This window comes from Notothenia rossii (assembly GCF_949606895.1).
Source record: "Notothenia rossii genome assembly, chromosome: 9".
Lineage (NCBI taxonomy): Eukaryota > Metazoa > Chordata > Actinopteri > Perciformes > Nototheniidae > Notothenia > Notothenia rossii.
In genome coordinates, this window is record NC_136907.1 from 61780961 (window position 1) to 61805060 (window position 24100).

A 24100-nucleotide genomic window follows, 5' to 3' on the forward strand; every position below is an offset into this window, starting at 1 on the left:
GCAACGGCTTAGCAACCCCATTGTTTTGTTATGAAAATGTATCTATATTATACATATTCTCGTGAGATCTATCAGGGGTCGTTGTGATGCTGCGTTCACACCGGACGCGATGCGAACATTCGCTTCGCTCTAAACGCTCGAGTTTCACCGCGGCTGCCAGCTGTGTTTACTCGCATCATTCAAACAAGACGCGCTGGCTCGGGAGCTACAACTACAACAAAAAAACTGTATAAAACAGTATTTTGGTTGTGCTTACCTTGCAAAGTAATGTTATAAGTGTCAAAGGAATGTTTTTAACGTAAATATTAAGGATAATATTGTAGCGTTTCCAAGTTAATAGTTATTTCAGTTATCAGATGTGCACAGTTTTAGTATTTGTAAAGTTATTTAGGCAATATTGTTGGTGGGAGTTAGGGAGAGACTGCGCTTCCAGGTGTGTGTGTGCGTTTTCCGGTGTGTGTGGAGGGAGTACGAGACGGTAGGAGTTGTGTTCGAGTGTGGGGAAAAGTCATAATGAGTGTTATAGGCCTACTATTGATTGGTTCTGTAAGGCGTGGCTGTGGCCGTCAATACCAGAAAATAAAGAGAACGTTTTCGACATTGAAGGCTCGAGTGGTCTGTGATCTTGAATAGTGGTGAACGCTACAATATGAACAGGCTCGTGCTTGGCCCACTGGTATTGTTTGTTTATTTATTTTTGAAAATGAACTAGCAACGCCGTGCAGTCATATAGCAACTGCTAAGCTACTGCAGCAAAAACATCCTGACGCCGCCCATGTCAGTGGTCTTGTATGTCTTCCATTTTCTAATAATTGCTCCCACAGTTGATTTCTTCACACCAAGCTGCTTACCTATTGCAGATTCAGTCTTCCCAGCCTGGTGCAGGTCTACAATTTTTTTCTGGTGTCCTTTGACAGCTCTTTGGTCATGGCCATAGTGGAGTTTGGAGTGTGACTGTTTGAGGTTGTGGACAAGTGTCTTTTATACTGATAACGAATTCAAACAGGTGCCATTAATACAGTTAACGAGTGGAGGACAGAGGAGGCTCTTAAAGAAGAAGTTACAGGTCTGTGAGAGCCAGAAATCTTGTTTGTTTGTAGGTGACCAAATACTTATTTTACAGAGGAATTTACCAATAAATTCATTAAAAATCATACAATGTGATTTCCTGGATTCTTTCCCCCCATTCTGTCTCTCATAGTTGAAATGTACAGGATGAAAATTACGGGCCTCTCTCATCTTTTTAAGTGCGAGAACTTGCATAATTGGTGGCTGACTAAATACTTTTTTGCCCCACTGTATAGGCATGCATTTGGCCTGTGGCCCACCATTAAGTGTCAGTATTGGCCCCCAAAGCGAAAACATTTAACCACCTCCTGCGCCAGAGGAAAAGTCAAGGAATTGCCAAAGTCTTCAGGGTTTATCCTCTGGGGACCATGAATTTCCATTTAAAATGTAAATGTGTCTAGTAACTATTTCCCCACCACAATACATTTTTAAAAAGCAAAAATAATTATGAACATAATTTTCATAGCGGCCTTTTTTAGTGTCTAGGTTTTTACACTCGGAGGTGGGATTGAAACAGAGGGAACTGGGTCTTACAACCTCAGTATTTCTTAAATCCTGGCTATGGCCTCACAAGCATTAGTTAATGAAAGCTAAATACAAAATAAAGCAATATAAAGATACGCCTCGAAAATAATACAATGAAACACTCAGCCAATAATATCCAGTCCTTTTAGGCTTATAACAAAGGTCAGGCCATAATCGTTTTTTCTGAGGCTGAATTTTGTGATTTTGCATTGGATTACACTAAGGTGGTCCTGTTCCTTCGTCCATTTCCTTTAAGAAGTGTAAAATGTTAGTTTACTCATTGTTTATAACTGTAAGGCTACATGATGATGTGAAGATAAAATGCTGTACACACAAGTGTTCTTGAGTGAATTGATATGCTCTTAGGAATGGAATTTAACATTGATAATCCTATACTTTATATTTATAAAGAGCAATGTACAATTGGACAGTAAAATGTCAGTCAGCAGGCCCTGCCCAGGTGAAGGATCAGCTCTGAAATCAAAGAGGGGAAGATCAGCCTCTCTCCGTGTGGAGGAGGCCTAATGGCCGCCCGTTACGACATGACAGCATGACAGCCTCAACTTAATCCTCATTAAATACTGTAACAATGCAGGAAGTGGCTGCTGCAGTCACGATTAGACGGGCGCACTATTTGGCAGGAAGCGGCTCCTCTCAGCTGCGTCCAAGAAGACAACTAGAGCGTCCAACAACTTTTCACTTCTCACTAACCCTTCTCTTCTGGTGAAGATAATTTACAGGCAGCAGAGGGCAAGAGTAAACAACAGATGAGAGGAGAAATATTAAAACTTGATGTGGTTGTATGTGAATCCATTTATTCGTGTGATTATATCTCGGAGGAAATCTCATAGCCCTACCGATGGGCTGCATTACATCATGTTCACACTACGATCATGTCTTACATTTCACAATATTATTATATTAATGAATGAAGAAAAACAAAACTTCAAAATCAATATTCTGACATGAATTTACTTTTATATTACAAAAATTCCAATGCCAAAATCAGGTATCATAATGGTGAGTATCGTACAATAAAATACATCTTAATCCTACATATTTGGGTATTTTCATATAGGCCTATGTTGTTAATAGTCTGAAATACACAGACTACAAATATTTAGAAAACCAGCATAATTAATACTCAACGTTGAAATCACTACATAATTCAATAAAATACAACTTGGACCTTTTTGTCTTTTTGATGTATGAGCAAACATCTTTGTTTGCTTTTTCTTTAATAGACAGGCAAGTGTATCACCCGGTCTGAATTGTAATATGGTACTTTGGCCTAATTGGTTATCTCTTGTGTTCAAACATCACACTGGTTTACATGAGGATATTGAGGTATACAACACACAATCTAATTTTTAAACCAAACTTGATGTGTTTTTGTTTATTATTTCACTCAAATGACAGCAACTGTAACTCCCATTTTTAAAGCATATGATCAGTAATGCCCTGAAACAGTCGTTTTGGTGACCTTTTTCTGTATTGGCAATCTGATCCTCACGGTGTTGATGGCCTTTGCAATTGACTCATTTCATACAAAGGTCATGTCCTTCACAGTTTACTCAGTGGCTCCTTGGAGGTCATCTCCCTTTTTTGGGGCAACAATGTCCACATTAATCATTTGAGAGCATTACATAGAGTACTATGTTACACATTATGTTTAATAGTATGTACTGCAAAAAATTGGATATGAAATGAAATATATATATATATTGTATAAATCATCAGAGTTGTATATTTCTGAGAACTACAAACCCAACGTCCAGGCGTAATTAAAACGACAGTCCTTCCACTTAGTTGATATCAAATGGTAATCAGCAAAAGACTACATCTGGTATAATGAAAAGCAACATTAAAGGATTTATACCGCCATCTCCTGGAAGACATGAGTAGAAGAGGAAATGACAAAATAAAAGTATTCCAAAATCTTTGCATGAAAAATATACAAATGTGAATGCCAACATAAAACATTCAGCTTGTGCAAACAGGTAAGAATTCATCTCATATTAATTTTTTCTTGAGGCCACTCAAAATGCGTTAATTTAAACATAGGACAGCGAGAGTGAAAAGGAAAATATATAAACGTCTAGCAGAAAGTCAATCAATTTGCAATGTCCAAAAAATATCTAAATATTTTAATGCATTTCAGTGTCAAAATATGTTTAAAGTACATTATTGTTTAACTCTTGCATGCAGGTGCACCAATGTGCTACAAAGTCTCACCACAGGTTTCACTGCAGGTCATGAGAAAACGGCAAGCCAGTAAACATGGATGTAAACAATGCTGTATTTAAAGTCCTTTAAATAACCCTCAAATTACTTCCTTGTGGTCTCATGCAAACAATAACATCCAAGTTGCAAAATGTCATCACTATCATTATATCCTTTTAGATGTGCGTTGGTGTCCCATATAAGAAATAATAACCACGTAATTCCTCTATCTTCCTCTTTTTAAATATACTGACTAACATTACTTACCTTACATGCTTCTATTTTCACAAGCCACTGGGTCAAAATTAAGGCTCAGAAATAGTCGTTTCGAGGAGAAACGGAACATAATGTTTGTGGTCTATGTTCCAACCGAGAATATTTACGAGTGGGACCTTTTTGAGGAATTTACTATTCACCAACCGTTTGCCGCAAATGTACGCCCTGCGTTATTAGGAGCTGTAAGGAGTGAGCACAACCATTACGCAAACAGCGTAAATCGAAAGCGGCAGTCTGTGCTTCATTGATAACAGTAGAGCAGCCTGTCTGTCACTGGGCGTTGGTAACAGTTAAGTGATGTGACTTGTGTTTTTTAGGAAGATATTTTTCTCAAGTGTGATAAACAAACGTTAGAAGAGCTTTATGTATCGCTAGCTTTGTGAAATGAAACAGCCACAGTAGAAAACAAGAGCGCAGACAACACATCGTCTAGCTAACACTAGCTATTACTAGCTGAAACTGAATCAACGAGTTTGATATTCTCATTGTTTGACATAATCTTTATGACATTTCAGAGTAGAGACCAGATGGAGAAAATGGCTAAGCGGATGATCACCCAGGAAACCTTCGATGCTGCTGTCAGGGAAAACATGGAGGAGTTTGAGATGGATCCTGATGAGGCTCTGAAGGATGCTGTGAAGCAGTTTGAGTCTCAAGGTAACAGAGCTACAAAGGACGATGGCTGGTATTTAAGGAGTGAACAGTTTTGTTGATAGTCAGACTGTATATTATTATCTTAATGAAGCCAAACCTATCATATAGGTAAACTTTAGGTGAAACATATCAACTATTTATAACCTTTTTTTTCATCAGCAAAGGCCATAAAGATCAAGCTTTGTTTTACAAATAGTGCCCTGATTACAGTATATCAAACAAGAGAAGCACACAAACGTTACAGTATACATTTACAAATAGTGCCCTGATTACAGTATATCAAACAAGAGAAGCACACACACATTACAGTATACATTTACAAATTGTACATCAACCCAGCTAAATACCTAGCATACACCAGGGAAAGGAGATATACATGTAGGGAAACACATTCAAATTAAATACTTGCATTTACACTTCTATATGTAAGCCAACAAATTGATCGAAAGGGATAGTGTGCTGTTGTGACCCATGCTATTCTAAATGTTCTAAAATGGCAATAGCTGATTCACGAAGACTCTGATCAATTACAAATCTCTTAGTATAAGAAAATAAGTATTATAGAGTATCTTTCCTGTCCATTCATTTAGTAACTGACTTTACTTAAACGTTGTTCCATCAACCCACACACAAGATAAAGCTGGACAGTGACTAACAATGTTTTAAAGTTCCGTATTGGAAAGTTGATAACAAGTTTTACCATCAGCCCAAAAAATAGTTTAAAGTATTCATACACACCTGTTTTCTGTGTCAATGCAGGTGTGAACCTCAATTGTATAATACAAGCTGTACCACCAGTATCATCTGATGGCAAACAAGAGCCAACACATGAAGTCTTAAAGGTAATCCTAATTTGAGAAAAAGGGATTACTGAGTGCAAAAGTTTCACAATCTCACATCTGTTTTCTACTTTCAGGTTTTGAATTCCCTCTGCATTGTAAAAGATTCAGCCAGTGTGCAGGATGTGAAGGCAGATTTAAAACGCTTTACCGAGCTTTGTTCACTTGAACTTGCCCAGAGGTACCTGGCTGCTCAAAAAGACGCCTACCCAGTCATCCTCTCTTACTGCAAAAAGGGTGTGGAGGAGCCAGAAGCTGTGTTTACCTCTCTCTCCGCCCTGGCTGCACTGACAAATGGACAGCCAGACTTGTTGAATGCAGAGGGCCAGCAATTCCTTTTGAATATCCTCAAGAAGTACAAGGCAGAGTCCTCTGTGACACGTGTAGCCTTAACCACCGTCCGTCAATGCTGTTTGAAACATGAACAGAACAGGCAGGATTTGGTCAAAGCTGGCATCCTGCCTCTGCTGACCGGTGCCATCAAACAACACGGTGAAAGTGCTCAGATCGTCAAGGAGGCCACTGCAGCTCTCAAGGTCATGACCTTTGACGATGATGTCCGAGTTGCCTTTGGGCAAGCTCATGAACACGCAAAGATGATTGTTCTCGAGAATAGTGGACTGAAGGTTTTAATTGGGGCTGCGAAAGGTAAGGCCCGCTGATGAATAGTTGTTTCAGGTGTTTAGCATGATATCTTTAACCACTTTAGTTTAAAAAAAAAAAAAAGATTCTGATGATATCCTTTGTTTTTCCCTCACAGCTCACCTTGATAATACTTCTGTTCTGAGTGAGCTGTGTGCAACGTTGTCTCATCTGGCTGTGAGGAATGAGTTCTGTCAGGACATCTGTGACCTGGGGGGATTGAAACTCATCATGACGCTGCTTGCGGAAGGCTATGAGAAAGCGGTAACCTGCTTAAAACATGGCGCTGTTTTACAGACTGTCAGGAATATATGTTCACTGTCTATGTTATGCTCACTGAACTGGTTTATCATTGCAGGAGTTGATTCGGCAGGTCTTTAGTGCAATACGGGCAATAGCAGGAAATGACGACGTGAAAGACACAGTTGTTAATGCCGGTGGAGTCCAGCTCATTGTCATTGCCATGAACCGACACATGAACAACTCCGCTGTGAGTAAAATGTCATACCTGTAGCATTTAACACAGATTGATGCTTACAAATATTATAATTGGTTGTTTTTTGCTGGATAAAAATGTAATTGAATAATAATTTAATTCTGGAAAATGTCCTAAGATTATGTTCATGTTCTACTGTAGGTGTGTGAGCAAGGCTGTGCATGTCTCTCGGTGCTTGCTCTGCGTAAACCGGAAAACTGTATAGTCATCATGGAAAATGGAGGTGCCTTGGCTGCTGTGCAGGCTATGAGGACACATAACAATTCGATCAATGTCCAGGTATTATATCCATATTCCAAGGTCATTTATTTTCATTCATATTTGTACCTAATACAAATCAGGCCTTTTTATGTTTGCCAACAATCTGTCCATGTTTTCTTTTTTAAAATCAGAAACAGGCATGTATGCTGATGAGAAACTTGGTTGGCCGTTTGAGTAACCTAAGCCAACCAATCCTGGATCTGGGCGCAGAGGACCTGATAAACCAGTACCTCAAGACCCATCAAGACTGTGGAGACGTGGGTAAAGCAGCCCTCAGAGATCTTGGATGTCACGTGGAGCTCCGAGAGCTCTGGACCGGCAAACATGGCAGCCTTACCCAGTGAAAGTAAAGAAGGGCATTAATGTACATCCTTACAGTGAGCCTAAAGCTTCTTTTCAGGCAAAAAAAAATGTTATGTTGGAATAGCCAAGAGTTTAAGCTGGTGCATCTACCCAGTTTGACAAAGTTGTTAAAAGGAGAGGATGTAGAACAAATATTTGTAAGCAGGCCACCTGTCCGACACAACGCCTGAGAGTTCATTGTAGTACAGGTAATCATGTTTTGTTTGCTCACAAATCCTCAGTTTCCCAATTTTATATCTGTACCACACTTTTGTTGATAATATGTAGATGTTAATTTTCTTACTTTTTGTGCCATGGGTTTATCTTAATAAATGTATTTGCTGCTATGCAAACATTTTACCTGCACTGGTTTGTGCAGTCTCTTTGCAGCCACATTTAAATGTATTGAATGAATTATACTTTTACTAGATCTAAACCTTTCCTTTGTATGTGTTTCGTTTGTTTATCCATTATTACAATTTAAATTAAAATCTCTGATAGTAAGATCTACCATTGGCAACTGTACTGAACATTTAGTATTGATTTTCTCAGTTTTACTGTTATAGTGACTCACTATTGTTCATTTTTGTGACTTTTATTTAAGACACCGTATTGATACATACATAGGAGCTGTTGCAACTGTTACTACAACTCTGCCTGTTACTGAGCATCAATAAAGTACTTCACGGACAAGAAAAAAAACAAGGCTATAGTAAGCAAGCTTGTTGCCAAGTGTGTCTTCTGCTCACGCCCCTCTACCGACCTATCCAAACATGCCCCTCCTCGTTTGAACTTCATTTCCCAGAATGCCACCGCGCTCCTCCTTATCCAACCTCACTCTGGCTAACGTTAACCTCCTCGGGTCGTTGACAGCAGTAGTAAGGGCATAAATAAGACAGCCACTCACTTAAAGTCACTGCAGACCTGAGGGTTATGAGAAACGTGTCGTTACACCAGGAGAAATTTTTAGAAAGACATTTAATATTTCCACAGCTGTGTCGACGAGATAACATTAACGTTGTTACAGTGAGCTAACAGCTAGCTAACGTTTCCTAACTTGCTAACGCGTTCGCTAACTTGGAAAAAGCTTTCGAAAAACCTGCTAGAAACTCGAAACAACGCACCAAGTGAAGGATATAAATGTATCAGACATATTCGTGATTGTGTCTAATGTTTAAGGTAAGAAATGTAACGTTAGTTTTAATCTACTGACAGCTAGCTGGCTGCCCAGGGTGTCTTTATGTTATGTTAGTGGACAAGTTTGGACCTACGAGTGCACTACATAGACAGAAAGACAAACATGGAGATTATTTTATGAATTAATATCTGATTATTTACCGCTAGTAATTGTAAATATACCCTCTTTATTGTTATGCAGTTTTTACAATATATTAAAATGTATTTTGAAACATTACATGCCAATGAAATGCCATAATCAGAATGTGGTTTATTGGCAGGTACGTCTACATACAAGGAATTTGCTTTGGTGTATGGAGGTGCAAACAAACAACATATATAGATATGAAAAGTTAATGTAAAAAATATAACGATTATTACTACATAACATATTCTTTTAAAACAATTGAACATAACAAAAAAGAATAAAAACAATGATTTACTCCAAACATAAATATAAACCAAAGAAACTAAAAGTACAATGAATATATGACATATGATAAACTACAGCATATTATATTGCCTAATGTTGCAACAACGTATAAATACCAGGGGGTACACACAACACATGATTCAATTCAGTCACATACAGCTACACCACAGTCATTGATTTTATAATTTAAATTGTATTTAGAGCTGAAACAAGGTTGATAATCCAACAGTCCATTGACAGACTTGATTGTCAATGTGATTTGATTGTAAATGGTGATTATCTTATGATTTATTCTGGTTTATTAGCAGTTGATCTGAACAAAACTCACATTTTGAAGATGTCTTCCAAGACTCAGGAAAATTGAGCACTATTTAGTCTAAGTAAATTACATTCACACATACATTTGACTGATGATTATGGCCATGTAGGTTATTTAGCTGAGAAAACAGTTTGCTAAATGTCTCAGATAAATAGTTCACACACAGGGATGTTGTTGTTTTATGAACACTATCAAACCACATGTACTGCTCGTCTTCTCAACTCCTGAGTGTAAAGCATCAGCCGAGCCTGAGGCACACTAAACGGGTAGAGTTAGCAGCAGCAGTCGGGAACAAGTAACTGTAAAAGGATATGCAAGGGGAGGAATGAGGGAAGGTCCCGGAGCAAGGACAGTGTGAGGTGAAAGGGGTGTTAGGTCGGCACTCATTTGAGGATCTGGCTTGAAGCCCTGCTGTCCTGAAGCCAATATCAGTTGCCCATGACTACACAGCCTTTCAGCTCACACTGTTTGCTCTCTTGTCTCATGGCTTTCTCTCTTCCTCTTGTTTTGCTTGATTCTCTTCGCTGTTCCTAAACTCCTTCAAGTGGAGTTTACAAAAACCCCTCCAGTAATAGCCTAGTCCTTGTTGGAAAGTTGTATCAGTCTTATATTGATTGAACTATTTAAATTAGAGGTGCCATCTTTTCATGGCTGCACTGTAACATTCAAAAAAAATACTTGTCTAGTACTGCCAAAGACATTTGGAAAAGATCATTCAATTTAATCCAACATATAACTAAATGGTCTCTGGGAGCAGTTGACAACAACATATGCATTATATAAACTATGTGGAAACAAATATAAACCCTAAATGATCTCAACATCAAGAAATGATTACAACTACAACAGACAAATCAGTCCCTATTTTTGGCGCTTTTGTGGAAAATATGTATACTACAAACCTTATTTAAGAGTTAAATAATAGTCTTTAAAATAACTATTGCAGCCTAGCTCTACATTATTCACATGCCAACTTTGAATATTTTCTCATGCAGTTCAGGTTGACATATTGAAAGCTTTTAAATAGTGACTGTGATTTAGAGTACAGTTGGCTTGAGCGTTGCTCATTATGAACAGTGTGCAGTGAGCCTGTGGGGTGAAGGTTGCATGAATAGGTTTGTCCAGTAGAATGAGAAGCTCATTGTAGAACATGCAGCCATCTTTGTTTGTTAAGGCAATGAGATCCCACATCTCATGATATTCTGCAGTGACTATCAATACAAGAAAGACCTGATTGTACAAAGATTGGGTAATACTGTACTCTGGTATGTTAGCGATGAAGAGGATTAAATGGTTTTCTTGTTTTTCTTTTTTTAAAAGCTTTGCTCACACAAACACCTTTCACCAACAATTCTTCAAGAGATTGTTTGTGTGTAACTTACTTCACACATTGTACTTTGCTCATTGGCTTTCTTAAGCTGGCATAGGTGTGGCAATTGGGTAAAAGGTAACTGGATTGTTCTTCAGGGAAAACACAAGGTTCTTTTAACAGTATCTTGTTAATAGATAACCCCCTCTCTCAGTCATTACATGCTGACATGACTTATTCTGCAGAGGAGTGCAAAGAAAGTACTAGAAAAAATGTCTGCGCCTGCAGGAACACAGGGTGAGACTTGAATACATTTGTTTTGTACTCATTTTGCCACATGATCAAATCTAGCTATGCTCCTGTACGTAAAATATTGCTTTGTAGACAGTGTTGTCATGACAGGCTTGTCACTCGATCCTGACACGGACGCTCAGCCACCAACATATCTCTTCAATTGTTTTATATTTAGGCTAACCTAAAACTGACCTCTGTTTCTCCCCCACTCTCTCTCTCTCTCTGTCCTCTCTCTCTCTCTCTCTCTCTCTGTCTCTCTCTCTCTCTCTCTCTCTCTCTCTCTCTCTCTCTCTCTCTCTCTCTCTCTCTCTCTCTCTCTCTCTCTCTCTCTCTCTCCCCCCCCCAAGCTTTGAGGGCCTGGTGGTGCTGCCCCTGTCTGCAGAAGTTGAATTCATGAGCAGGTTCAGTGACAGCAGTGCGTAGTCCTCCGGGATGGGGAGTGGAGTCCAGGAGCAACGGGCCTCACTACAGGGAGAAGTGCTGCCAAACATCCACCCCAAAACAAAGGTTTGCTTTCATCTTTGGATTTGACTATATTATTTTGTAGAATTAAATAAAAAGTGATTATCTGGTAATGTAGAATAGCAAATTTAGAGAGGCTTTCCAAATGTCATTTTGCTGTCAATGTTTCATTTGTGTTTTATTTGTGGGAGGTGCTCTCTGCTAAGTACTTTGTTGTATTGTATAATAAGATAAGATATGCCTCAGAGATGAGATTTTTCTGTATAAATGTATACAGATTTAAGTTAAAGGTGGGGTAGGTAATTTTGGAGAAACCAGCTCGAGTGCGCTAGAATTTGAAAATACACAACCGGAAAAAATCTGCCGCTTCCTTACAGAGCCCCTCCCCCAACACACACGAACGCGCACATGACCAATGAGGGCACGAGATAAGTTTGTGCACAGATGGAAGGCTGACAGGCAGGTAGGCAATCCAGTTATTTTAGCCGGGCCGGCTAAAATGATTGGTCGTTCTTTTTACAGCACTACGGCTTCCACAGGTGACGTTTTTTTAATGGATTTTTTGTCAAAGCACTTGAGATATTCATTGCTATCGGGATGTTAAGAGCATTCCATGGAATATAACAAAAAGTGTATCTCGAGCCGGTTTCTTAAACTTACCGACCACACCTTTAACAGTCAAAGTGAGATGGGCACGCGTTTACAACCTCCCTCAGTTTATATGGTTGGAGGGTTTTTTTGGATCAGGGGGGCACTGGTTCAAATTCCGCTGCTGTCAGCATGCCGCTGTGTCCTTGGGCAAGACACTTCAACCCAAATGGCTCCTGTGGGGATTGCCCACAGTATTGAATGTATGTAGTGACATTTAATGTAATGTAATGTTATATATGGGGGGCAAACAAGGAGATAATAGATTTGGGACCTGGTAAAAGTATATGTGTGTTGATGCATAGAGCCTGTATTCAATATTGCCTTTTCTTTAGAGATATTGTGAATCAGGGTGAAGGAGTGATTATATGTGTGTTCAGCTGAGCACTTCCTTTAAGCCCCTGTCACAATGTTCCGAAATTGACACCCGATGGACACACGATAAAGGAAATGTTCAAATTTGGCTGTGATCGTAGCAACATCGGGCCATTCGTGAGGGCATCTTAAGCCATCGTATGACCGCCGGTGGAGTTTCTCAGGCTCCGGCAGCAACTTCGTGAGCGGCAGCTTCGTAAGGCACTCGTGAGGGCATCTTGTCAAGTCGTGTTATCATCGGTGCATTCGCCCTCACTTTGATCGGGGCGAATGCCCGATGGCACCGATGATAACAAGATGCCCTAACGATGGCCTTACGAAGAGCAACATTGACACACGAATTCAACACAAAATGAACCTTCGAAAGGTCCTTCGGCAATTTTTTGGCATGCCAAAGATTTTGCCACCGCTCACGAAGTTGCTGCCGAAGCCTGAGAAACTCCACCGGCGGTCATACGATGGCTTAAGATGCCCTCACGAATGGCCCGATGTTGCTACGATCAGAGCCGAATTTGAACATTTCCTTTATCGTGTGTCCATCGGGTTGTTAATTGCACAACAAAATCATGTAAACATATTATGTAAATAACCCAATTTGTGTTCTGTGAAACTGAAAAGGATATAATATATTATTTTGAAGGCGAGTTGACAGGAAGTTGTTGTTGCTATGGAAACAACATTACGGAGAAAGCTTAATATCTTCTTCATATAAAGACGGAGAAAGTAAAGAACAAAGTCTGAACATATCAGTACAGTATCATAGTACTTTAACATAATTGTTTTTGTTTCTTTCGTTGTAGTTGTATGTCTTAAATGTAATGTAAATGTTGCCTTCGTGTGTGGTTCGGGGCTATCTTCGTGCGAAATTCACAATTCAATATTCGTGTGTCCATCGGGTGTACATTTCGCGACAGTGTGACACGGGCTTTAAGGACATCTGCTCCCATTTGTAAGCTGACCAGTCACCTATTATCCTTTCATAACTCCGGTTTAATGATCAACAGCATCTCAAACACTACTTTGTTCACATAAGGAGGCACTTTTTCAGGCTTCACTCTGTTAGTGTTGCTGACCCTAAATGAGATTCCTCCATCGCTGTGCAGGACCTGCAGCAGACGCGCTCCATACTCAACTCCATCTTCTCTGGAGCTTTAGCGGGCGCTGTGGCCAAGACAGCTGTCGCCCCATTGGACAGAACCAAAATCATCTTCCAAGGCAAGTGTGGATCTATTTTTAGATAAGAAACAACCCACATTGATCTATCAAATTGATCTAACTGATTTTGTGTTTTAACTGGGTTGCTCTTGCATTCAGATTAATGTCAAGTTTATTTATATAGCACATTTAAAACAGCCTCAGTTGACCAAAGGGCTTTCCAGTTTTAAAATAAGACGAGCAGCAATCAATAAAAGAATAAAGACATACTTGTACTCAGGTAAACATAGATCAAATGAATAGAAATACAAATAATGTGAATATTTATATTGCACATATGTTTTGTTTTTTAGTGTCTTCAGATAGATTCTCTGGTAAGGTAAGTTTGATCACAATTCTATAGTAACAATTGCCTGATTCTCATTCATAACAAGAGATCCATTCACAAAACTAAAGTTGAATTCACGGTTAATAGTTCTCATTTTGACCTTTTTTAAAGAATACATCACAGGAAGAAGTTTTACAGACACAAATCTGAACAACAATAGCTTATCATCAATCAATGTGTGTGTTAATATGTGTGCATTACATTCCAGGAGGCCTACAGGTTGATCTACCGCACCTACCTGAAGAATGGCTTCTTCAGCCTGTGGAGGGGGAACTCTGCCACCATGGTGCGAGTCATCCCGTACGCTGCCATCCAGTTCTGTGCGCACGAGCAGTACACGAGGATACTGGGAGGCTACTACGGCTTTCAGGGGAAGTGAGTGTCAGGGTACATTGATAGATGTCTTGACTGTTGAGTTTGTTTTTAACCCTTGTGTTGTGTTCGAAAGCTCTTACCGTTCATGGTGTTGGCGGGTCAATTTTGACCCATGATTTGTTTCAGTCCAAAACACACAAAATGACTATCATCCAATATTGTTTTGACTACATCATAGCTAACTTATTATGCATTCATAACCGTACAATCCTGTTGTCATTTTATTGTATGGCCCCAAAACACATTACACCACATATTGCACACGTTGCATGTTCAGGTTCAAGTGTTAGTGTACATATTCTTTGAGAAAGGTGGAGTTCCCGTGGGGGGAGGGGAGACCAGGTGCATGTCGCGAACAATTATTGTTACAGTGGATGAAGGGGGTGGGGTGTCTCAAGTCAAAGAATAATCTTGATTGGGCCAAATTTGACCCCGAGTCACCCACAACAATGCTGCTGGGTCTTCCCAGACCCCAACACCAAATTATACACTTTTCTTTTTAGAGATCTTCAGACTTGGCTAAAATGGTCAAAATCAGTTTTGTAGTGTTTATATAGCTGTTGTGGAAGATATCATGAAGCCTTGTTCCGATACAAAAAACTAGAGCGTAGTTATTATATCATTTTAAGTTGAAACGGGTCACGGGAGACCCGAACACAACATAAGGGTTAAATGTAATAAGCACTCTAAAGGTTTTCTTTATGTCTGGTTGGAGTAACAGGAACTCTGAAAGGTTTATATATGTTTCGTCCCTGCTCCAGAGTCCTGCCTCCAATCCCGAGGTTCCTGGCCGGGGCTGTGGCTGGTTTCACGGCAGTCATGCTGACCTATCCTCTGGACATGGTGCGAGCTAGGATGGCTGTAACGCCAAAAGAAATGTAAGTATCTTTCAACTTTTTTTAAAACTACAGCAAAACAACCAGGGACTGCTTTGCACCGTGTTGCTATGCTACACTGTTCAGGTTCAGGATTAAATATGAAACCTTTGAAAGAGATGTAGAGCAATCGACTCCTCTTAGCAATTCATTCAGTTATACAATTATGATATCAATACCCGAAGGCCGTAAATACTTAGATATTACACTGAACAAAAATATAAATGCAACACTTTTGTTTTTGGTCCCATTTTTTTATGAGATGAACTCAAAGATCTAAAAAAAATCTATATACACAAAATAACAATTTCTCTCAAATATTGTTCACAAATCTGAACAAATCTGTGATAGTGAGCACTTCTCCTTTGCCGAGATAATCCATCCCACCTCACAGGTGTGGCATATCAAGATGCTGATTAGACAGCATAATTATTGCACAGGTGTGCCTTAGGCTGGCCACAATAAAAGGCCACCCTGAAACGTGCAGTTTTGCTTTATTGGGGGCACTGGAGGGGGTCCAAAAACCCTAGGGTTAAACCCTAACCCTAACATGTCACCCATTGAGCATGTTTGGGATGCTCTGGATCGGCGTATACGACAGCGTGTTCCAGTTCCTGCCAATATTCAGCAACTTCGCACAGCCATTGAAGAGGAGTGGACCACCATTCCACAGGCCACAATCAACAACCTGATCAACTCTATGCGAAGGAGATGGGTGACATGTTAGGGTTAGGGTTTAACCCTAGGGTTTTCGGACCCCCCCAGATCCCCCCAATAAAGCAAAACTGCACGTTTCAGAGTGGCCTTTTATTGTGGCCAGCCTAAGGTACACCTGTGCAATAATCATGCTCTCTAATCAGCATCTTGATATGCCACACCTGTGAGGTAGGATGGATTATCTCGGCAAAGGAGAAGTGCTCACTATCACAGATTTTTTCAGATTTGTGAACAATATTTGAGAGAAATGGTTATTTTGTGTAAATAGAAAATGTTTTAGATCTTTGAGTTCATCTCATGAAAAATGGGAGCAAAAACAAAAGTGTTGCATTTATATTTTTGTTCAGTGTAGATTTGTGAGGCATGTTGCTTTTGTTGCAGACACTTATTCAATACTATATATTTTCCAGTCTGGAAAAATATATATTTTTGGTGAAGCAACTGTTAGGGAATAATTTCCTTAGGTATTCAACCTTCGACCCAGTTCCTCATTTTCTCCTCTCACTGTCTCTTTTCCCATGGCATAGGTCTATGGCCCTGGGTATTGCTGCTATCTCTCTTAGGAGGAGCAGCTTGGGCGCATTGTTGTTGCCAGTCTATGACAGAGCACAAGCTGCCATGAGGTAGTTTACAGTTCAGGGACAAAGGTTCCCTGGCGCAAATGATTTTCTATGGACGACAGCTCTAGTTAGATTCAGGGTCCATAATGTTTAGTCTCACTGATGAAGAATGTTGATTATTGCACTCCGAACTAGTTAAAACATCGAGCTGCAGAAGAGTTCTTCAGAATTGGTTTGGCAACTGCTGTGTCAACTCGTAACACACCACCTGTCTTGTCAATTCTCCGGCCGTAGCTCCAAATAAACCACCAGTGTTTGCCATCAAAGCTCCAGCTCTCCTCATGTCTCTCTGAGTCCTGACTCTCCATTGCTACAGAAGTTTCCCCCACAGCAACCAAAAATAAAAGTCCTGCTTCAAACAGTTTTGAATGGATACCAGTCTCCATCTCACAGGCATCTGAGGGAGTTGGGTCATTGATCAGACTTGCTGTTGTCTTTGGTGGGACTGTAGAGTATCTTCCTGAATGAAAACGGGTTAGAAATAGATGTCAGAATCTGATCATAAGCAGGAGCCTTTTACTGCAAAATGTCCACATGTTCATTCTCATATTCCTTTTGATGTTGTTGCCTGCGCTGTTTAGGTACAGTAACATCCTTCACGTGTTTGTGCGGATATCCCGAGATGAGGGCCTGAAGACGTTGTACCGAGGCTTTGCTCCCACCATGCTGGGAGTTATTCCCTACGCTGGACTCAGCTTCTTTACCTATGACACACTGAAGAAACTACACTCAGGTAATGCACTGCCAAGTCTGATGTAATGCGTAGTTATCTCAAACTGCTTCTTTTACACTCATTGTAATGTCGCATATATGAAATGACCCTTGTTCACTTCCTCCTCTCCCATGTAGAGCACACCGGGCGCCCAGATCCCTACTCGTATGAACGGATGGCGTTTGGAGCCTGCGCAGGACTTATCAGCCAGTCGGCCTCTTACCCTCTGGATGTGGTGCGGCGGCGCATGCAGACTGCGGGAGTCACGGGTCACACGTACGGCACCATCCTGGGCACCATGAAGGAGATTGTGGTCGAGGAAGGTTTAATCCGCGGACTCTACAAAGGTCTCAGTATGAACTGGGTCAAAGGGCCCCTCGCCGTGGGGATCAGCTTCACCACCTTTGACCATACCCAGATTGTCCTGAAGAAGCTGCATGAGATGGGCTACACGGGTCGATAATAGCGATACAGAGGGGAGGGGGGCAAATTGGGGATTGCTGGATGACGTGTTCCCAGTTGAACCATCTGGAGAGAAGGGAAGTTAGAGAGTGACCATGGTGTACACACACTGGCTCAGAATGCCTTATATTAATGTATTCTCTCACGTTATCGGTGTGCAGCAGGGGATGTAAGCGTGTGTGGGAGGATACACACTGTTGTCATGGACAGCTAAGTGCAATATGTTCAGTGATTTTCTGTGCGTTTGTGTGAACACATGATTCATAACGCTCCTGCCGTGGTGGACCAGTCAATCTGAAAGTACACACACACACACACACACACACACTGGGGTCTCCCAACTGCCTTCGGTGTCTGCTTAAAACTGGCTCCTTTGAAACGCAGATTTAAACTTATTTATTTTCTAACTTTTCAAGCTGCATTTGAGAACAGTAAAATAAGCCCCTTTGAGATTAGTTTTTTTGTGAGTGCATTTGTTTTAAGGAATTATACCAAAGGACAGTATATAAGATAGTTATAGTAGTTTATATGATGTTAGTGGTGTATTTTTTATGCACAAAAGTTGTCAAGCAAGAGTACAACTGGAAGAGCAACAATCATGCCTAGCACCGAGCACAGGAAATGGCATTGCTGCTGACGTCATATGCTCAGTTTTTATTTGAGTTGCATTTATTGAAATGAGTCCAGTATCTACAAATGGAGCGCGCTAAAGATTGACATTATACTCACCAGTGCCAACAGATATGAAGTATAAAGAGTGCGCATATGATTTTGTTTCTTTGCACTGTGATCTATGATGGGCTTTTTAAAAGAGTGTGATTGAAATGTGTGTTGTTTGAAGTACTAATACAGATGTTTAGACAGATTTATGTACCAGTTGGGAAAACAAGAAGTTAACCTCCTACAGTCCCATTTAATGCACATCAAGCAATATAATATTACATATACAGTCTAATGTAACCCCTGACGACAGCCCTGCAATGAACATATACCTTCATGAAGATTACATTGTGCTGTTGCTGTGTGACAAGTGTCGCTTTAAGTCCAGTAAGCTTCTAGCCGTGTTGCTTTGGATACAATATATTGAGGTGTTTCTAATATACACACGGTCACATATAGATATCAGTGTTTCCCTTAACATTGTCTTGGAGGGGCGCTGCGCCCCGCCAACGGAGCCCCGCCAACGGAGCCCCGCCAACGGAGCCCCGCGCCCCCCCCTGAAATTCAAGGTGTTTTAAAATATATATATATATATAGCACCAAATTGCAACTAATATATATCTACTGTCACTCTTCACATTGAACATATGCTCTTTTATTAAATAAACTAAACACTTTCATTTTAAGTTGTGAGTTTAGTGTTTTTGACCCTAAGAAACACTGATGCATTAATCAATAACAATAATCCACAGCTCCTCTCTCTGCTCCAGAGGATTTCAAAATTCCCCCCCCCCCCCCCCAAAAGCAGTAAACCTAGGGGAAACACTGGATATACAAATGTTGTGTTTGATGTAGGGTTGACAGCTGCAGGGGTTTTGTTTAAACATGGCACAAGTTGTAGAGCTGTAGCAGTATTGGCTAATGAACTAGCTGACTGAAAATATGCACAAACGCCCGGTGAGGAGATGATTTTAGTTTCTTGAAATGGGAATGATTTGGTACATGTTAGTGTTTTCTGTATTGTCCTTTTACCTCAGCACAAAATCAAATGTTCATTCATTTCCACATATCAATGTGTTCTGTGGAATAGTGTAGAAAGTGGGACTCACTGCCTAGTTTTCTGAATAAATGTGAGACGGTGTGAACAGTATGAGCGGAGGCTCTCAGTGGTTGGAGTGTCAATAGTTTCTATCCTTAGACGCATAGCGAGAGCTGAGGCAGCAGCTGAGCGCAGCAGAGTGCCAGCGTCAGGATGAAGCTTCTCTGGGAAACTGCTGTGAGGATATCCAACTACTTTGAATGACAGTGACACTCAAATAAAAATATTTTAATGTTGTTTTTACCTCTAGAACTTCACTAATAAGGTTTCAATAGCCTGTGTTTTGTGTTTTCACTATTTAAAATATTGATTGATTATCAAATAGGGATTTATTTCTGTTAACTAATCAACTTATCAGCTGATTGTTCTAGGGCTTGTTATCATTTACATTGATTTTGGCTAATGCTTAACATCAGCTGGTTGTCCCTTAAAGGAAAACTAATATTTTAACAAACTATTTTTTATTGAACACACTCATTGAAGTAAAAAAACACGTCCTGGTCACCTGATCGTGGTGATACATTTGTTTTAATGGTACTCTTTTAATATCAGATGGTGATCTTTACCCCTTGCCTTCTTGGTGGGAAATAAGTGTTCTGGGCATTTTTGATCAATGGTAAAAACGGATTCTGACAGAAGTGCTGAGCAATGCTGCAAAGTACAAACTGAAGCTGAATGAATAGTTCATCATAAGTGCCTAGCAAGGGATAGTAATGTTTTACTATGACTGCGCTACTTCTACTAACCTCCTTGAAGGTTGCTTCCATTTTCTGTCCGTTGCTTCAGTCTTGAAGTAATAAGTAGGCCTATTTGAGGGGCAGCAGAGGATTTGAAGTTTGAGGCTCGACCTCTTTAACTGAATGTATTACTTCAGGTCAGTTTTTGTATGTGGATTTTGTAAAACGAGTAAACTGCCTTGCAGTGTTTTGCTATCTAAAGTGAGATGCATGATCCTGGCTCCCTAACAGATCAATCCATTCCAAACAGTGTAGACCTGATTCAAAGGTTATTTGTAACCTGATCTGAATGGAAAGATCGTTAGTGTTATCATCTCCCTATTGATCAAAGGAGGTGATGAAAAACAATACAATAGGGAGAGTTAAGAACAAGCTTGGAAGGAACCCAGACAATCATGAAATGCCAAAAAGTTTCATTTTTAAACATAAGGTATTATCGTTTTTGTTGCAATCCTGACCGTGGCTTAATGATAGTACATAAACACTACTACAACAGAAACTGGTCAAATGTGACTCTTTGTTTGCTCTTGTTAAAGTAAATGTTTTAACCCATTTGTGGGTAAAGACGTGCAGACATACGATGCTACTGTGTTTGTTGAAACAGATCACCTTGTATTGTTTGTGTTTCCGTGCAGCAATAATACGACAGCTGTTTTGTAAATCCTAGTGGTTTGCGCCAACTGAATGTAAACGTACTAATACCACACCCTGTGTCCAGTCTCTAGTGATGATGGTGTATCTGTAGGAACAGTTTTGAAATATCCAATTCTCAAATAAAACTGGATGTTTAACAAAAGATTGATGCTTGTTTATTATCTCAATGTTTTTGCCCTTCCTCTGAATGTCCTCTGTTTGTAAATGTGGAGTTACATTTGGCATTAGATGAAAACTAGAGGTAAACATAAAAACTACCTACATTATGTTCAGTGTGGCCTTCAAGGATTCTTAACATAAAAAAAACACATCCATTGTCATTATTTAAATCTTAAAAATAAATAAACACATTGTTGAAGTTTTAAAGAATTCCTTTTTAATTGAGAAAAAATACTAAAAGGTAAATAAAACATTAAACATAATGACAAAAATAACAACCTGAAAGATATGTATTCTATCTACACATTTCATAATTATCTAATCTAGTGGCCTTATAAAAGTGTTGGCTAAAGTAACGCAGAATATATATTTCTTTTAATTGTAAATAATTAGAAACATTTAAGTGCACAAGTACATAAATATAAAAAAGGTCCAAATGCGGGAATAAGTATAAACAGTGAATGTGTAAATAAATACATGCAAATATGTGAAAAAATAAATGAATAAGGAAAGTAAATGAGATATACTGACAAACAAATAGCTACAGATCAAGAAATAAAAATTAGTACATAAATGTGTCCTACTTAAATTAGTATTCATTTATATTGTATTTCACTGTTCCTATTATTAATATTATTATTATTATTATTATTATTTATTCTATTTCCCGTGTCAGTTTTGGGATCCCACACATAACAAGCTGTCTTTGTTCAGGCGGAAGACACATGGCATGTAATGACATCTGCTGACCAGAGGAGGGCGCTCCGTCCCCGTGTATGAGTGAGTTCCTCCGGCTGCAGTTCAGCAGAGGGCCGGTGTGTGGCAGCACAGCGCCGGGAGCAGAGGGCGGTGAGCCGGTCAGACCGAGCTGCTGCACCGCCTTAGGCCGTGCTGGAGCTTTGAACTTGACCGTGAACGCAACACAGCCTTATGAAGCCGATGAATAAACTGAGCAAATTGAAAAAGGTCCTAATTGATTAAGAATAACTAGTATTATTAGAATATATAGGGTATATAACATTTGATTTGGACGTTTTAAGATTGTATAGTAAGTAAAGAAATCCATATCTGATTTATTAAACGGTATTTTACTGTGTATTGCTCTTAAAATGGGGTGAAATATTTGACTTTATTTAAGGTTTTATACTTGAAAAGGACAGAGAGCTCGAACCAAAATCTTTATGCACAGATTTCTTGTAATGTGAAAGAAAAGGCAGCAGAAGAAAAGAGCTATAGGAAGGACTAATTAGAGAGTGAAGGAGGAGGGATGGACGGAGGCTGAGGATGTGGTTGCTATAGATACTTGGCATGATGCCAGGTGGAGGCAGAGCCAATTTGCATTTATTCAGATGATGACTGCTCTCTCTCTCTCTCTCTCTCTCTCTCTCTCTCTCTCTCTCTCTCTCTCTCTCTCTCCCACCGACATAAAAGCTGCAAAACACCCATTTCGTTTCATAGTGTTCAAATATAGGCCTATTCTTAGTAACACATGTGAACTTACTTCAGCTTGATTCAAACATACGCAGGATATTTTGATGATGACACAAAGCACATCTTTCTCTAAACAAGTCGCTTGTTGCCAGATTAGATCTGATCATTTGAAGTTGAAAGCTTTAAAACCAGATTGTAGTTTTTTTATTTTTTATATGCAATCTATATTTAATAATGAAAATACAAAGAATAAAATATATGCACTGTAGTCGAGGCCTGCGATTTCATGTAGGCCTGAATTTGTTCCTCAAATAAATGCTGCATTTGTTTTAGATTAAAAAAAACCTCAGAATTGAATAGAAAACGTGAAGTAAAAAAGTTAAAATACAGCAGTTTTGCTATAGTTATGCCTATCATATAATAGTCTACTTAATATTAAAGCTTCAGTAATTAGCCTCCTCCGAGGAGTCCGGCCTAAAGTTCAGCTATAGCTAGCTTCTGTTGGGCCTCTGGGCTCATAGATCATTATTTATCTTTATATATTAAAGGAACAAAATATTAAGAATGGTTTGATGTATCAAAGGCTAAATCTATGTTTGATTTTACGCAATTAAAAATGATCCCCTTTTACAGTTTCCAATATAGAATGACACTGCCAGACCTTCGTTAATTTAAAAGAAGCATTTCATGTGAATGTATAAAATAAACAGTGACAACAATGTGTCCTGCTTTATTAACCTTAATGTGAGTGCTTTTTTTGCAAAGTTAAGAGTTTTTACTGAAAACATATAGAATAAATTCACTGGAAAAAATGTAAGTAAATTCTGTCTTTATTTAATACATATATATTTACACAATATACACACACAAAGTTTTGCATGGGGAAAACACATCAGGGTCATTTATAAACTGACTCAACCTCGACATGTGGAATGATCCTTCTTATTGTAAAACAACATTAAAAAAACAAAAACAACTAAAAAACACTTTCAATGAGCGCATAGATGGATCAATGATAGCAAACCTGGACTTATTTATTCAAACAGTCACAAAATAATTTAATAATATTGATGAAAATTCTACTTAAATTAACATCATCATTATATATTGACATATGTCTTATATATATTTAGAAAAATAAATGATCGGACATTTGAATATATATTAAATATTTACCAACAATACAAACTTCCTATTTTACATTAGAAAACACATTTCAAGGTACAGCTGGTGAACCCCCCCCCCAAAAAAGTATTTCCTTGAAGTGTGTGTGTTTGTCTGTTTATGTGTGTGTGTGTTTTCAGAGGCTGTAATTAGTGTCGTCTACAAAAGGTTTAGTGTCAAAAGCTTTATTTATACATCAGAAAATCTTAAAAAATGTTAATGTTTTTCCAGTCCAATTAGAAATCATTTTCTTTGTTTCAAAAGTTGTTCAGCCAATCATTTCCCATCATCAGCAATCTGCAGAAAGACAAGAAGACAAAGAAAATTCATAAATAGAAAGAACAAATGAAAACATAGCAACATATCACCTTTATAAAGCCAGGGACCTACATGCGAGTGAAACCCTCCAAGATACAGTAGAGTTTCACAGTGAATAAATCATGAGTATGTGTCACGTCACAGGTCTGACACAGCACTTTTGGAATAAAATAGAAAAAAAGTATGTTTAAAGGGGAGTAGAGAGAGGGGGGCTCCCTGCTCATGACTACCA

General features: G+C 39.2%; 2 protein-coding genes and 1 long non-coding RNA gene across 8 annotated transcripts in view; 2 read left to right on the plus strand and 1 right to left on the minus strand.

Moving 5' to 3' along the window:
* The first annotated feature begins 4226 nt into the window (after positions 1–4226).
* On the plus strand, positions 4227–7692 carry armc6 (armadillo repeat containing 6). The gene is made up of 8 exons (XM_079648299.1): positions 4227–4381; positions 4608–4749; positions 5506–5588; positions 5663–6233; positions 6346–6491; positions 6586–6717; positions 6865–7002; positions 7116–7692. Exons 2-8 carry the CDS (start codon positions 4620–4622, stop codon positions 7326–7328), a joined length of 1413 nt encoding a protein of 470 aa, XP_079504425.1. The 5' UTR covers positions 4227–4381; positions 4608–4619; the 3' UTR covers positions 7329–7692.
* A 449-nt stretch (positions 7693–8141) lies between these two features.
* Positions 8142–20940, plus strand: slc25a42 (solute carrier family 25 member 42). Its single transcript, XM_079648304.1, has 8 exons — positions 8142–8505; positions 11205–11364; positions 13446–13557; positions 13851–13876; positions 14094–14260; positions 15022–15138; positions 17054–17205; positions 17322–20940. Exons 2-8 carry the CDS (start codon positions 11290–11292, stop codon positions 17645–17647), a joined length of 975 nt encoding a protein of 324 aa, XP_079504430.1. The 5' UTR covers positions 8142–8505; positions 11205–11289; the 3' UTR covers positions 17648–20940.
* A 2260-nt stretch (positions 20941–23200) lies between these two features.
* LOC307018181 overlaps positions 23201–24100 on the minus strand; it is a 27768-nt gene continuing 26868 nt past the window's right edge. For all 6 annotated transcript variants that reach the window (XR_013802353.1, XR_013802354.1, XR_013802355.1 and 3 more), the window contains exon 4: positions 23201–23847. This is a non-coding gene — a long non-coding RNA (uncharacterized lncRNA). The remainder of the gene's footprint in view (positions 23848–24100) is intronic.